The sequence below is a fragment of the Tenrec ecaudatus genome, chromosome 1 (genome assembly GCF_050624435.1).
Source record: "Tenrec ecaudatus isolate mTenEca1 chromosome 1, mTenEca1.hap1, whole genome shotgun sequence".
Taxonomy (NCBI): domain Eukaryota; kingdom Metazoa; phylum Chordata; class Mammalia; order Afrosoricida; family Tenrecidae; genus Tenrec; species Tenrec ecaudatus.
Genome location: NC_134530.1, coordinates 13523783 through 13539564, shown reverse-complemented (window position 1 = coordinate 13539564; position 15782 = coordinate 13523783). Strand labels below are relative to the sequence as shown.

Sequence of the window (15782 nt, the reverse complement as noted above, 5' to 3'; positions counted from 1 at the left end):
CGGCGGCGCGGGAGATGCGCGCCACTTCCGGCCGGGCTCCTAACAACGGGGGAGGCTAGTAACGAGGGAGGGGGGGATGGCGGAGCGGGCGCCGGAGCCCGGGGCGGAGGCGGAGGCGGGCGGGGAGGCGGCGGCCGAGGAGGGCGCGGCGGGCCGCAAGGCGCGCGGCCGGCCGCGGCTCACGGAGTCGGACCGGGCCCGGCGGCGGCTCGAGTCCCGGAAGAAGTACGACGTGCGGCGCGTGTACCTGGGCGAGGCGCACGGGCCCTGGGTGGACCTGAGGCGCCGCAGCGGCTGGAGCGACGCCAAGCTCGCCGCCTACCTCATCTCGCTGGAGCGCGGCCAGCGCAGCGGCCGCCACGGGTGAGGGGGCCCGAGCTGCGGGAGGGAGGGAGCGAGCGAGGGGGGGAGGCGCCCCATCCCCCGCCGAGCGCGGGCCCGCCCCCTCCCGCGAGCGGCCCGGCCTCCGGGCACCTGCGAGCCCCGCCCAGGGCCGCGGCCGCCGGCCGGGGGCTCGGGCTGCAGGTCCCCGCCGCGTCTGGCTCGAGACCCTGCCCCTCTCCGCGACTGCCCAATCCGAGGGCTGCGCCTCGCCTCTCGGCCCGCCTCCAGGGCGGGATGCCCCGCCCCCGGGCCTCTGATTGCCCAGCCTCGGCCAGAGCCCCGCCTCCCAGCGCTCCAACTGCCCTGTCCCTGGGCGGGGCCCCGCCCCCCGGGGCCCCGGAACAGTCACCGCCTTGCCGGAGACCCTGGACGCACCGAGGTCCCCAGGGGTCCCACCTGGACTTCAATTGGCCCCCTCTTCCCACAATCCTAGCCCCTATCCACGTGCAGACCAAACTTTCTCTCATCCCCTGGCCCCGGGGGCACACCTCCGCCCTGGGACACGTGCCCGCAGGCCCATCCCTGGGCCCCAGGTAAAGGGGCGTCCGCCCAGTTGCCAAGTCTCAATCTTGCCAATGAGCAGTGCGGCCTTACAGGTTGATGGGAGCAGTCATTGAATTAAAATAACACCGAAGGCTTAATTAATTAGCACCGTGCCTTATTTAGCACATAGCTGGGCTTGATGCTGTTGATTCTTCTCACAAGCAGTTCCGCCCCGAGATCACTTACATTCCTGGGGAGTTTCAGAGGGTCAAGGACCAACTAAATCCTGTGAGCTGTTCTCCCGGCTCCTCCACGTGCTGGCTGGCAGGCGTGTGTCCACCAGCAGGAGAGGAAAGGAGCTTTTTAAAAGTGTTTATTTGAAAAAACAAAAAAAGATTTTGTTTTTAATTTTTGATGTTGAGACAATCCATAGCAAGAAAAACTATTTCAACAGTTTCTCCATGGAAATGTCAGGGACATTGATTATAGTCTTGAGGTGCACAACCATCGTCACCCCCATGCAAGTTGTTCTTCCCCATTAACGTAAACTCACTGCCCCCACCCCCCGCTATGGGTTCTGTCTGCCCTTGGGAGTGGCTGGGGTCACTCTGATGTCCTCGTATTGTTATGAGAGGCCATCAGGCCCCTTCTGACTCAGCGACCCTGTGTACAGAAGGAAACACTGCAGGGCCCTGCACCATCCTCACAATTGTTCCGACGCCTGACCCGCTGTTGCGGCCACAGCATGGATCTGTCTTGGCCAGGACCTTCCTCGTTGCTGCTGCCTCGCCACTGTAACAAGCACGAAGTCCTTCTCCAAGGACTGGTCTCTCGACAGTATATCCAAAGTGCGTGGGACAAAAGTCCCACCATCTTTACCTCTGAAGAGCGTTCTGGCCATACTTCTTCCAAGACAGATTGGTGTGTTCTTTTGGCAGCCCGCGGTACTTTGATGTTCTTTACCAGCACCTTAATTCAAACTCACTGATTCTTCTTCTGTCTTCCTTATTCAGTTTCCAACTCTCATGCTCATATGAGGTGACCAGGGGCCCCTTAGTCATCAGAGTAACCTCCTTGCTTTTCAACACTTTAAAGAGATCTGGTGCAGATGTTCCCAATGCAATGCAGCATTTCGTCCCTGGACTGTTGTTTCCATGAGCATCGATTGTGGGTCCAAGGCAGACAAAACCCTTGTACCTTTCCATCTCTTCTGTTTATCCTGATGTTATCTGTTGGTCCGGTGGTGAAGATGTTCATTTTGTTTCCATTGAGCTGTAATCCCTACTGAAGGCTGCAGTCCTTGATGTTCATCAGCCAGGGCTTCAGGTCCCCCTCACGTTGAGCGAGCAAGGTTGTGTCATGTGCATATCAAAGGTTGTTCAGAAGCCTTCCTCCAATCCTGCTATTCCATTCGTCTTCATTGGATCCAGCTTCTCTAGTTAATTGCACAGCATACAGAGTGAAGAAGCGTGGTGAGAGGAGACAGCCCTGACACACACCTTTTAAACCATCCAGCAGCCCCTTGTTCTGTTCGCACATGTTCCGCATGAGCACAAAGACGTGTTCCGGAATTCGCCGTCTTCGCAAGCTCTCCAGTTCGATCTGATCCATGCAGTTAGATGCCTTGGCATAGTTAATGAAACACAAGGACATCGTCCTGGTATCCTCTGCTTGGAGCCAAGAGCCATCTGACATCAGCAATGAATGATATCCCTTGTTCCACATCCTCTTCTGAATCGGCCTGAACCCGCTGCCAGTGTACTGCTGCAATCATTGTTGGATGATCTTTAGCAAGATTTTACTTGCATGATTTTTGGTATTTTCTGTAGTTTGAGCATTCTGTTGAGTCCCCTTTCTTTGGACTGGGTACAGATATGGATCTCTTCCAGTTAGTTGGCCAAATAGCTGTCTTCCAAATGTCCTGACAGAGACGAGTGAGTACTTCCTGTGTATCACCAGCTTGTTAAAACGTTTCCAGGGGTGTTCCTCCAATACCTGGGGCCTTGTTTTTGGCTAGTGCTCTCATTGCAGCTGGAACGCCTTCCTGCAGTCACTGGGTCGTTTGCCTGTGTTACCTCCCGACACGGTGGAATGTCAGCTGGTTCTTTTGGTGCAGGGGCTCTGTGCATGCTTTTCATATTATTTTGATGCTTTCTACACCAGCCGGTATTTTGCCCGTAGAACCTCTCAGTATTGCACCTTGAAGCTTGAATTGGTTCTGAGTTCCTTCAGTTTAAGATAAGCTGAGCGTGTTCTTCCATTCTGGTGTTCTAACCTGAGGGCTGTGCACACTTCATTATGGCATTTGGCTTTGTTATTTCTCCAGCTGCCCTCTGAAACTTTCTGTTCAGCTCTGTGACGTCATCGGATTTCCCACTTGCCTTAGCTCCTCTACGATCAAAAGAGCGAGTTTCAAATCTCTTCTGATTGTCACTTTATTTTTTAATAATATTTTTATGAAAAAAAATTTTATGTACATATCTTACTCATCTAAGGATATCCATTCACATACAGTTCTGTTGTTGAGTCCCATCAGGAGGGGTTACCCAATCATCAACGCTATCAACTGCCCTTGCCTCCCTATTTCCCCCTCTCACTTCCCACAGTCTGAGGGAGCCATTTCTCCTGCCATTGCCTCTGAGGGGACATCTATGTCCACGACCAGGTACGAAGCAATCTTCCATATACAGATGAGCAAACAGAAATCTAACGTGATTAGAGAGGTATAACACATGAAGACCTTAATAGTCAGGGGAAGGAATCTTGAAGGAGGAGAGAATAGTTTTGTGGTTCATCAGTATTGTACCGCACCCTGGGTTTATCATCTGTTCCATGTGGTCCTTCTGAGAGGGACTGTCCAATTGTCTTGCTGGTGAACTTTGGGTCTCCACTCTGTCCACTCCCTATCATATCGATTTAGTTGCGTGTTTTTTGAACTTCTGATACCTCTTCCATGTGGACTTTGTTGCTTCCCTGATAGATGGCTGCTTGTTTAACTACAGGTCTTTAAGACCCCAGAAGCTAAATCTTTTGGGAGCCGGGCACCATCAGCTTTCTTCACCACATTTGCTTATGCACCCTCTTTGTCTTCGTCAATCATGTTCATTCCCTTTAATCTTTTCTTTCTTGTTTTTAAATGACCTTTTGCTCTCTTCTTAAATGATGTGCTTGATGTCCTCCCACAGCTTATCAGGTAGTGTTCAGTGAACAAATCTGTTACTTAAAAACTCTGGAAATTCAGGTGAGATAGACTCCAGGTCATATTTTGGCTCTCCTGGACTTGTTTTTATTTTTTTCAGCTTGAGCCTGCACTTACATATGAGCAATTGATGGTCTGTTCCACAGTCAGCCCCTGACCTGGTTTTAGCTGCTGATATTGAGCTTCTCCATCTTTTCTTCTGCAGCTGAAGACAGTTTGGTTTCTGTGTATTCCATCTGGAGAAGTCCATGTGTCCAGTCACCATTTGTGTTGTTGAAAAATGAGACTTGCAATGAACAAGTCGTTGATCTTGCAAAATTCTGTCATGTGATCTCTAATTTTGTTTCTATCACCAAGGCCATATTTTCCAACTTCTGTTTCTTCCTCTTTGTCTCCAGCTTTTTCATTCATTACCAATAATTATCATTGCATCTTGATTGCATGTTTGATCAATCTCCAACCGAAGTTGTCAGTAGGATTCTTCAGTTTCTGCATCACTAGCTTTAGTGGTTGGTTCATAACTTTGAATAAGAGTTGTATTGATTGGATTTCCTTAAAGGTAGAGAGACATTATCCTATCACAAACGCATTGTACTTTTAAGATTGACCTTGAAATGCCCTTTTTGACTGTGTGCAACACCATCCCTCTTAGTTGTGTTATTCCCAGCACAGAAAGCCATGTGATTTCCTGATTCAAAATGACCAATAGCAATCCATTTCAGCTGACTAACGCCCAGGATATCAATCTTTATGATGACGTCAATTTTCGTATATTCATACTCTGTATATTCCAGGTTCCTATTACTAGCAGATGTTTGCGATTGTTTCTTCTCATTTTGAGCCTTGCCCATCACCAGACGAAAGTTCCAGAGGCTTTATTTCCTCAGACTTTCCTCCATCCCCATCATCACGGTCAGCTCCACTCTGAGAAGGCAGCTCTTCGTCAGCCGTTATAAATGCCTCTGACCTGAGGGCCTCATCGCTGGCACTCTCTCTGACAGCATTTGATGCTATCGGTAAGGTGCCAGAAGCTCATGGCTTGGAGTGGACGGTCTCTCCCTTCTTCGGAGTCTGTTCCTACTCTGGAAGCTCTACGGACGCCTGTTCACTCTGGTGATCCTGCTGGCATTTGAAAATCAGTGACACAGCAACACACAAGCCACCACAGCACGACAACTGACCAGCAAGTGGTGATTTGATGTTACAGGGACCCCAAAAACCTCACGGCCACCAGGTCTATTCCAACTCAAAACAGCACAGCAGGGCACACAGCAGAACTGCCCGTGGATTTCTGAGGCTGTAAATCTTTATGGGAGTATAAAGCCTCAACTTTCTCTCTGGGAGCAGCTGGTGAGTTCGAACTGCTGACCTTGCAGTGTAGGCACTCTCCCACCAGGGCCCCTCTGGATGCCATATAGATAGATCTTAAAGAGCTTCATGCCCATGGCAGACATCTCTTCTACTAGTTACATGGAACTGTTGTTTGGTTTTAAGAAGATAGGAGAGATTCTTGGATTAAGGTTTGAAGATGATCTCAGGGCTTCGTAATCTCACAGGTTCATCCAGCCTCCATCGCTCCAGAAAGCACAGCCTGTGATAATTTGAAATTCTGTTATGTATTTCCCCCCTTTTGATGAAGATTCTTTGGTGGACTTCCTGATCAAAATGTTCAGCAATGGCCCCCAGGCTTGTCCGACAACTCTGTGAAAGTGCCATTGCCTCATCTGTAGGGTCGGATCCGAATAACCTGGGTGGGTTTGCAGATCCTGCTTCTTTGTTTTCCGAAAAGCCCCCATGGAACTCTGGATGTGCAGCTGGGGTTGAAGACCACTAGCCTGGAGTTCCTGTGATAAAAGTGATATTTGCAAAGCTTGATTTGGCTCGGCTTGGGCCGTTCCAACCTGTGGGCCTTGGGGGTTGCCAGACTGTGCGGCAAACACCTGAACTCCGATGGGGAGCAGCCATGGCCTGAGGGAGAACTGTGTTTCATTCTTGATCGTTGTCTTCTACCTGGAAGGATGTCCGCTTAGGAGGTGTAAACCAAGTCCATGGAGATAGGCATGAACTTCAAGGCGAAGGGCGAACCAGGGACACAGGGGGATCAGGGCCCATGCATGTTAGCTAGGGCATTTCTCTGCCCAAGGTCTCCCAGGGCTGGCCTCAAGATATTGGCTGGCGGTGTCCCCAGCCCAGAAATGCAAGGAGGAGGGGAGGGCCACTTCCAAGCTCCATTGGGGTGCTGGCAGAGTTCATCTCCTTCCAGTTGTAGAGCTGGGGGCTTTGCCACGTGATGCCCCCGAAGGACCCCTTATGTTCTCAGCTTCGAACGGCTGGCTTCCTCTGTGCCCTTTTAAGGGCTTTGTGACCATATCAAGCCCTTTCCAATTACCTCTCACTTGATTAACTGTGTTACGGGTACCACGAGCTCTTTGGAGCCATAGGGCACCCCAAGGGGGTGGAAAGTGGCCCTCTGAGAGCTGTGCACACCACACACCCCCTCCTAGCCTCATTACTAACTTCTCTGCTCCCTGGCCTTGGGGCCTGACCCTTTCAGCGCCCATGGCCTGGCCTGTGAGCTGGGTGGTGGTGCCCCCTCCACGGGCTGATGTGCACTGCTGACACGCTGCTGGAGCGCAAACCCCACCAGCAGTCTCCCCCCCCCCCCCCCCCCCCCGGGCCTGGACAAGCGGCAGGCATTGCTGCCGTCACGATTCCTGCCGACCATCCATCAGGAGGCCCCCAGGTCTGGCCCCACACTGACTCCTCACTGCCTCTCTCTGTTGCAGGAAGCCTTGGGAGCAAGTCCCCAAAAAACCAAAGCGGAAGAAAAGTAAGTGGATCTGCAGCCCTGGGCACGGGGCCCCCGCCCTTTGGTTCAGTATCCGTCGTGTAGTTTGCTGAGGGCTCACAGGTGCTGCGTGCTGTGCTGGGGAACAGGAGCCCGGCCTTCTCGGGGGGAACAAGACAGGCCGACCAGGATGGAGAGGCGGGACCTGGCACAAGAGTTCTCCAAAACTCAATCTCACTGCCGTGGAGTTGATGCAGACTCATTGTGAGCCTATAGGACAGGGTAGAACTGCCCCTGTGAGTTTCTGAGATGGTCACGCTTTACAGAGCGGCTGGCAGTTTCAAACTGCTGACCTCACATTCAGCAGCCCAGCCCGTAAGCACTATGCCAGGACTCTAGATGCCCCCACCCCCCACCCCATCTCACACACAAAGGATCCCAGCCCAGTGAGGCGGTGTCCCAGCCCTGGGCTGTACATCTGTTCCACGCCTCAGACCCAGGCGGTGTCTGCCCAGAGCTGCCCCCTGGGGGGAGGGGGCAGCTGGGGCCTGACAAGCCACCTCAGCGGGGTGATGGAGATGAGGCTAGCAGGAGGAAAGGGGCAGTCAGGTCAGGTGGCTTGTAGAGGTGGGGGAGGAGCAGCAGGCTGAGTCAGCCGGGAAGAGGGCACAGCCTGGCAAAGGTCCTGGAGCAGGACCCCACCTGCCATGCTCTGGGAGCAGTGAGGAGACTAGTGTGCTGGGAGACGGAGAGCGGCTCCCACAGGAATGCCACCAGGGGGTGATGAACCAACAGGGTCCTCTGAGCACCAGTGAATGGTCTGGGGGAAGCCGCCTCTCTGTCATCAGCTCCTCTCTTCTTGTGACCTGTCCCCTTTCCTCCTCACTTGCCAGAGGAATGGCTTACATCTCAGGAGAGAGTGATTTGAAAATGCAGCCAACCCGAATCCTGCCTCCTTAACATAACAAAGACAACCCTTCCCAAAGGGAGGGGCTCGTAACCACAAACCTACAAGGTCAGGTTTAAGACACGGATTTGGAGGGGCCCCAATCAACCCCGGACAGTCCATCCCTTGACCCCTCCTATGCAAGACACGTTCCCCGTCACCAGAACAAAAAGAAGCCCCTCACTGCCATCAGGTGGACTCCAGCGCAGTTGTGATCCTTTAAGAACAGGGCAGAACGGTCCCCTGGTAGTGTCTGAGACGGTAACTCTTTAGGGACTAGAAAGCCCCATCTTTCTCCTGAGAAATGACTGCTGGTTTGGAACTGCTGCGACAACAGGACTCCTTCCAACCCATCCCTTCATCTCGACAGTCCTACAGCAACTCCCAGTCTCATACCTTATCACTGAATCAGCTGTAGCAATTACGGGTGAGATTTCAATGTATTTCATCCCAGGACCAAACGATTACCAAACGATTTGTAATCTGTGAACCTGTGAAAACTAGACAAGTTAGCCATTTCCATTGTAGTGTGTGTGCGTGTGTGTGTGTGTGTGTGTGTGTGTGTGTGTGTGTGTGTGTGTGAATGAGAGGGGAGGCAGCAGGCGTTGCAGGGAGCAGCCATTTCTGGTACAGATGGGAGAAAGTGAAGGAGGAGCTGGGGCAGCGACCCCCAGCAGCCCCTAAACCCAGCCAAACACATCACATTAGCTCTCCTGGCTGCATGAAAATAACCCTCTGATCTCTAACACCACCTGAGCACTGGCCCTGTGCCCCAGGCCCGGGAGGGTGGCCGCCATCCTCTGGATCCTGGGTCGTGGCCCCTCAGCCCAGGCCACGGCTGTTCCAGGCCCTCTGGGACAGCAACGGAGGCAAGGAGAACAGGGAGGCAGGAAATGCCGGGTCATGCGTTCACCGCGAATACTTGGGCATTTGTTCTGAGGTAGAAGCTGTGTCCTCAGGCGCCCTCTGGCTGCTTTGGGGAGGAAGGACAGGCAGCTGGCAGGAGGGTGGGCACAGGGGAGGCATCGCGAGGATTACTACAGTAAGAGTGACACGCTGGCACAGCTGTGCCTCCACTATGTGCCAGCTACTCCAATTCATCTGCCAACTCCTCCAGTGAGGGCAACCCCTGGCCCAGCATTCATTCCGAGAGGGTTGGCAATGAAGATGGTAGGGGCTAGATCTGAGCTCTTCTGGCTTCTGTATCGCCATGAGGCAGGGGTCAGCCATGCCCCCACCCTCCTTTCTTTACCTATTCCTCCCACCCCACTCTTCTGTGGGGTTTCATAATTAGTTGTAATGGCCACACGCAACTCACAGACAAAACTCGCAACTATGAGACTTATTAGGGAAATTAACAAGTTATCATAAGTCAGGGTCTGTAACCAGTCAGGGTACAGTCATTGATCCCAGCAGTGCCTCTTTTCAACTAACAGCCTAGTCTGTCTGTCTGTCTGTCTGTCTGTCTGTCTGTCTGTCTGCGTCTCTCTCAGGTCCCACCTGGTCCCTTGGCTTCTGCCTCTGAGGGCAGGAGGCCAGCCCACTGCTCTGCCTCAGTCTCGGCTGCTCCTCCATCCTGTCTCTTGGTCTCCTTGTCTCAGCCTCTAGTCTTGCCTGGCTTCTGCTCTGTCCCATGGTCTCCAGGCAATGCCTGGGTGCCTCTGGTCTCCGCCTCAGCCCTTCAGACCAAGATCTCAAACATGGTCTGCTTCCAGTGATCCTAGAATTTCTCTCTACTCCTGCTTCAAACATGGCGCATCCTTATGTGATGGCTGAAACTGACCAATACCTCTGCTAGTGTTCACGCCTCCTGTTTGAACAGTCCCACCCAGTCACGGCGGGAGTTAGAGAGACACGGGTAGAAGAAACCGCACTCCACTACCATGCCTCTCACCTCTCTGAGCCTCACGTACCTCATCAGTAAACTGGAACAGACCTGGTATTTCAACCCAGAGGGGCCCATAAGGCCGAGGGAGTTCTGGGAACCCAGGGGACCAAGCCCCACCCCTCACCACCCGCTCTCCCCACCACGTCTGCAGGGCGGCGGCGCAATGTGAACTGCCTGAAGAATGTGGTGATCTGGTACGAGGACCACAAGCACCGCTGTCCATACGAGCCACACCTCACCGAGCTGGACCCCACCTTCGGCCTGTACACCACCGCCGTATGGCAGTGTGAGGCCGGCCACCGCTACTTCCAAGACCTGCACTCACCCCTGAAGCCACTCAGCGACTCAGAGCCTGACAGCGACAAAGGTGGGCTGTTGGGTGAGGGGTGGGTGGTGCTGGCCGCTCTGCAGCCCCTGCCAGCCCCAGAGGTGGCCTGGCCCTGGCTGTGGGACCCAGGCTGAGTGCTGTTGAGACCTGACAGACCTGTGTCCCCCCTCGCTGTCTTACAGGGTAACAGGCATGGAGCAGGAGGGCTGCTTGTGCCCAAGCCAGCCATTGGCTGCCTTCTCCGCCCCGGCTTCTTGGGTTCTCTCCCTCCCGCTCTCGTTCTCCTACTCCCTCTCTCTCTTTTCTCTCTTTCCAAAGTCCCTGTGCCCCCTGGGGCCCACCCCGTCCTCCCCCTTCTTCCTTTCCCTCCCCACCCCCCCTCCTGTCAGCCAGTCTCTCTCCCCCATCCCACCTTGACCACCCACAGCCTGCTAGGGCCTGGAGGGGACTGGGAGGGGCTTGGCATCAACTGTGAGCAGAGAGGGGTCTGCTGCCAGGCCTCCTGCGGGCACTGAGGGCGGGTCCGTCACAGGGACTGAGCCTGAGCTGGCAGGCCTCTCGGAGCAGGTGGCATCCCAGCTGGTGGAGGGGAAGCCGTGGGCGAGAGGTGTTCTGGGGAGGGGGGAGACCCTTGCCAAGGGCCAGCCCTCCTACCTGTCACTGCCCCCCTCACTGGGCTCCACTCCAGGCTCTGCCCCCATCCACCCTGAGCACTGCCCAGAAGACAGGGCTGTCAGTCACTCTACTTGGCACACAGGGAGACCCAGGACCCGGGAGAAGCATGACCAGACATCTGGTGGCAGTCCGGCTGGCACAGGGTGGCTCCCAGGGAAGCCCAGCCTGACTTTGGGTGCCCAGAGCCAGGCTCTCAGACATGAGCGCCAATCAGCCAGCCCTGCGGGTAGCTGTGGGCACCCATCCGTGCCGAAGCCCCTCACATCCCAGCCCCGGCTCCTCTTGCAGCACCATTTGGCAGCTGCACCCAGGGCCCAGGACTCCTCCCACCATGCACTGCCTGGTTATCACCAGCATCTTCTGTGGAGAAGGTCAGTGTTGGCCCTGATGGATCCGACACATACCAGCCTGTCCCCTCAGGTGGCCAGGGGCCTCAGTCCCCAGGCAGTGAGTTGATGGCCATCTCATGGCCACATCCTGCCCGGAGGCATGCTGCTAATACTGACAGGAAGGGTGGGGGCCTGCTGTCCATCCTGTCCCAAGCCCTGTGCAGCTCTCTACTCAAGAGATACCCCACATGCTCCCTGAGGGAGGTACAACCATTGTTCCTGGTTTGTCAGACAAGGCACCAGGTCCAGAGAGGTTAAGTACGGCACCCTTATCATACAGTGGCCTGTGGACACCCAGATTCAGCCCCTGGCGGCCTGGCGCCAAGACTGGGCTCTTACTGTGACCCTTAGTGGCAGAGGCCTGTCGTTTCTTCCCACACCACAGGGCCCAGCCATGTCACCAGAGTGTAGCTGAAGGGCACCTTTACTTGCCCGCTCCCCATTTTCTCCCGGGTGTGGCATAGGTGCCCAGGGCCTTCATCAAGTGAGGGTCTTCATCAAGTGAGGGTGCTGTGCCAGGTGCCACTCTGGAAGGAAATGTGGTCAACAGGCATAGAGAATATCCTGGGGAAATAAAGCAGCAGGGGGAGGGTGCTCAGGGGAGCTCCGTGAGCAGATACCCTTCTGCAGAAGGGCTGGAGGAGTCGAGGAAGTTAGGAGGCCCAAGTTGGGGTCTGGGAGAAGCACTTTTCACACAGCAGAAATGGCAAGTGCAAAGGCCGTGTGGCAGCCACCTGCCTATTGTCTGCAAGGAATGGTCCCTGTCCTGTGAGGCTGGAGTGGAAAGGAGTGGGGGCAATGTGGACAGGCAATATGGGACCCAGTGAGGACGTGGCTAGTGAGCTGGACAGAGCATGAATGAGCCAATGCCCATTTCTCTCTCTCTCTCTCTCTCTCTCTCTCTCTCTCTCTCTCTCTCTCTTTCTCTCTTTCACACACACCCACCACCACCCCCACACCACCACCACCCAGTCCCAACACCACCACCAGCACCACCCTCCTCCTTAACCTGCCAGCTGTCTTCCATCCTGTGGCCTGAGTGTTCTAGGCCCTCTGTCTCCCTGTCTGTGTGTAAAGCTGATCATGTCCACTCACTTTATAAGGGTCAGAGTTCACCCATATGGCCACACTAACTGCAAGGAATTCTGGGAAATGTAGTCCTCCTGGGCACTAGGAGGCAGGCACACAGATTGGGGAATGGCTGACCTGTCTCTTTAATAGGAGATGGGTAAAGGGTTCCCTGTTGAAGAGGACGGAGAACTGAACAGATATTCTCAGGCCCCTCTGGGCACTGGAGGTGGGACATGTGGGCATCTGCAGGGCTGTGAAAGGACTGGGATGTTCCTGGCAGAGGTGACTGGGTAGTGACCAGGGAATGTGTCAGGAAGTGTTCGGGCTATGGATGGAGTTTGGGTGGAGGATCAATAAGTTTTGAAGATGGGTAGTAGGGAGGTCAGGAGGAGCCCCCCCCCCCCCAGATTCTGCTCTGAGCTGCAGCAGCTGTCATGGGGCCAGCCGGTGGAGGGCGAGTGGCGGAGCAGAGTGGAGGTGGAGGCTTGAGTTTAAGTATGAGAAGGCTCAGGGGTCAGTGGCTATGCTGGGCTGAGGCCCCACCCCCATGAGGAGCACATGTCAGGAAGAGGTGGGTGCAACATTAAGGGACAGAGATGCCCCCCACCGCAGCCCTGAGAGGCCAGGCTTGAGGGGCCATGTATACCTGCAGGTGCCAAGGGCAGGGACCGAGATACCAGTGGGTCCCAGAGGGTGGATGGGGACTGGGACCACGAGCGTTGGCAGTGAGGGGGTCAGAGCACCCAGTCCTGGACATCTCAGCAACTGCCACCCTCCGCTGCAGCCATTGTAACCACCCCCTCCCCTGTCTCCACAGTAGGCAGCGGCCTGGCGGCTGGCAGCTCCGCCTCCTCCAGCTCCGATTCCGACTCCGAGGGGCCCCCAGAGGCCTCGGTGACAGTGACGCCCAGCAGCCCGGCGGGCAGCATCGGGCTCATCACACAGGAGGGCATGCACATCCCCTTTGACGTCCACCACGTGGAGAGCCTGGCTGAGCAGGGCACACCCCTGTGCCCCAACCCCGCCAGCAATGGGCCCGAGGCCCTGGAGGCCGTGGTGTGCGTGCCAGTGCCCGTGCAAGTGGGTACAGGCCCCAGCGCCCTCTTTGAGAATGTGCCCCAGGAGGCCCTGGGTGAAGTGGTGGCCAGCTGCCCTATGCCAGGCATGGTGCCCGGCTCACAGGTGATTATCATCGCGGGCCCAGGCTACGATGCCCTCACTGCCGAGGGCATTCACCTCAATGTGGCTGCAGGCAGCAGTGCCCCTGGCAGCGGACTGGGCGAGGAGGTGCCCTGTGCCATGATGGAAGGCGTGGCAGCGTACACCCAGACAGAGCCCGAGGGCAGCCGGCCCGACACGACAGGCATGAGCACCACGCCAGTCATCGAGACCAAGAAAGGTCTGGCCATTCCAAGGAGGGTGGTCCGAAACCCCCGGTGGGGGTGAGGATGGGGGGGTGGCTAGGGGTCCTGTGAGCAGACTCACTGCCAGCCTCCGACCCCATGGCCACCCCTGCCCTGTGTCCACCCCCGTAGAGAAGGAGGACCTGTACATGCTCAAGAAGGAGGAGAAGGAGGAACTGGTGGCCCCGGAGCTGGCCGAGCTATCGGCTGTGGTGCCCGAAAGCATGGAGCCAGAGGCAGAGGCTGATGGGGAGGAGCTTGATGGCAGCGACATGTCCACCATCATCTATGAGATCCCCAAAGAGCCTGAGAAGTGGGTGCCCGGGGTCACATAGGGGGAGGGCTAGCCAGCAGACTCCCAGCAACCCTGGGTGGGAGCCCCGATGCATGCGCACTTCGACTCCCTCCAGGAGGCGGCGGAGCAAACGCTCGAGAGTGACAGACGCCGATGGCCTGCTGGAGATGTTCCACTGTCCCTACGAGGGCTGCAGCCAGGTCTACGTGGCCCTCAGCAGCTTCCAGGTGAGGCAGGTCCCCAAGGACACTGGGCTTGGCACCTGTGGGCACTGGTAAGGTGTGGAGTGTGGCTTTGGGGACAAGGGGAGCTGCACAAAGACAACACAGTGTGGGAGCCACCCCATCACCATCCACTCAGATAAAACTGCCCCCTGAGTCTGGGCGGGAGCCCCTAGGGACACAGGTGGGGTCTTGCCATCCCACACCTGGCATAGAGGCGGCTCCAGGCCTGTGAATGTGCTGAACCACATTTTCCTTAAACCAAGCCCCTCCCGAATAACAGGCCCTCTGCGGTGACAAAGTGCGGTCACTACTGGAGCCACTACGCCTCTGAACCTTGATTTCCCCAACCACAACTGGACTAGGATCCCGGCCCTTCCCGGGACCAGGGAGCACCCACTGGGGCTCCAGCGTTGGGCACACAGTTGTTAGGTGTCCTCAAGTCTGTTCTGACCCGCAGTCCTGTGCCCTCCACAGCTGTTCCTAAGCTGGAGCCCACTGCTCCAGTCACTGTGTCAATCCATCGCATCAAGCGCCTCCTTCTTTTAGCTGCCCCTCCACCAAACGTGCTGTCCTTCTCCAGGGACTGGTCTCTCCTGACAGCACGTCCAAAGTACGTGAGCCAAAGTCTCGCCATGCTGACCTCTAACAGAGCATTCTGGCCGTCCTTCCAGGACAGATTGGTTTGTCCTTTGAGCAGTCCATGGTCCTTTTCTGCACAACCACAATTCAAATGCACCGATTCTTCTTGGGTCCTCCTTATTCATTGTCCAACTTTCACACGCATGTAGATGAGGCGATGGAAAGTACCCTGGCGTGAGTCAGGCGCACCTTAGTCACACAGTTGACGCTCAGGAAGTGCTGTTGGGCCCCGAGGCAGAGCACCTCTCTCCCTTCTCGCTGGCAGGGCTGATCCCAGCCTGCCCCCAGCTGCCGTCGCTTCTCCCCACTCTGGAGAGCCCCACAGCCCTGGCCCGCCCCTTCCACCCGCAGAACCACGTCAACCTTGTACACCGGAAAGGGAAGACCAAAGTGTGCCCCCATCCAGGCTGTGGCAAGAAGTTCTACTTGTCCAACCACCTGCGGCGGCACATGATCATCCACTCAGGTCAGGCCCCCTGCTGTGTGGGCGGTGCTGCTGGGCAGCCAGCTTTCCCCTCAAACCCGGCCGGGGGCCCCAAGTACTGCCTGGCTGACCAGGGAGCCCCTGGTGCTGTGGCTGCTGTCCTTGTCACCGTCCTCAGTCGCACTGGGAGGTCAAGTGTGGTGTGTCTGCTCCCAGCAGTCCCTTAGAGCCTGCCACCCATCTCTGCATCGCACCTGAGATACCTGGTGGCCTCCAAATGGCAGCGCCTTCAGCCCAGCATCTGCTTACCCCTAGGTGTCCGGGAATTCACCTGCGAGACCTGCGGCAAGTCCTTTAAGAGAAAAAACCACCTGGAAGTACACCGGCGCACGCACACAGGGGAGACGCCTCTGCAGTGAGTGCACCCATGGGCCCAGCGGGAGGACATCCGCGAAGGGGCTGGCCCCTGGGCTGGCTCCGCCCCACCCATGCAAGTGCCCACCCAAGGTGGCACGGATCCTTTTGGGTGCCTCCCCTGCCTAGCCCCTCCCCGGGCCACCCCACACCCCCTCCTGAGCCCACCGCGGCCGCAGCCCTACCCGCAGACAGCAGGACTCTAACCCTCCTGGGTGTTGCCTGCTGCTGG

The 15782-nt window shown here is 56.2% G+C and overlaps 1 protein-coding gene across 1 annotated transcript in view; it reads left to right on the top strand.

Moving 5' to 3' along the window:
- Positions 1 to 76: 76 nt before the first annotated feature.
- The window catches only part of ZNF653 (zinc finger protein 653), a 16126-nt gene continuing 420 nt past the window's right edge, over positions 77 to 15782 (top strand). Inside the window, exons 1-8 of the mRNA XM_075547486.1 lie at positions 77 to 363; positions 6853 to 6896; positions 9840 to 10055; positions 12969 to 13550; positions 13687 to 13867; positions 13965 to 14076; positions 15064 to 15178; positions 15452 to 15551. Of these exons, the coding sequence (XP_075403601.1) occupies positions 77 to 363; positions 6853 to 6896; positions 9840 to 10055; positions 12969 to 13550; positions 13687 to 13867; positions 13965 to 14076; positions 15064 to 15178; positions 15452 to 15551 (1637 nt within the window). The remainder of the gene's footprint in view (positions 364 to 6852; positions 6897 to 9839; positions 10056 to 12968; positions 13551 to 13686; positions 13868 to 13964; positions 14077 to 15063; positions 15179 to 15451; positions 15552 to 15782) is intronic.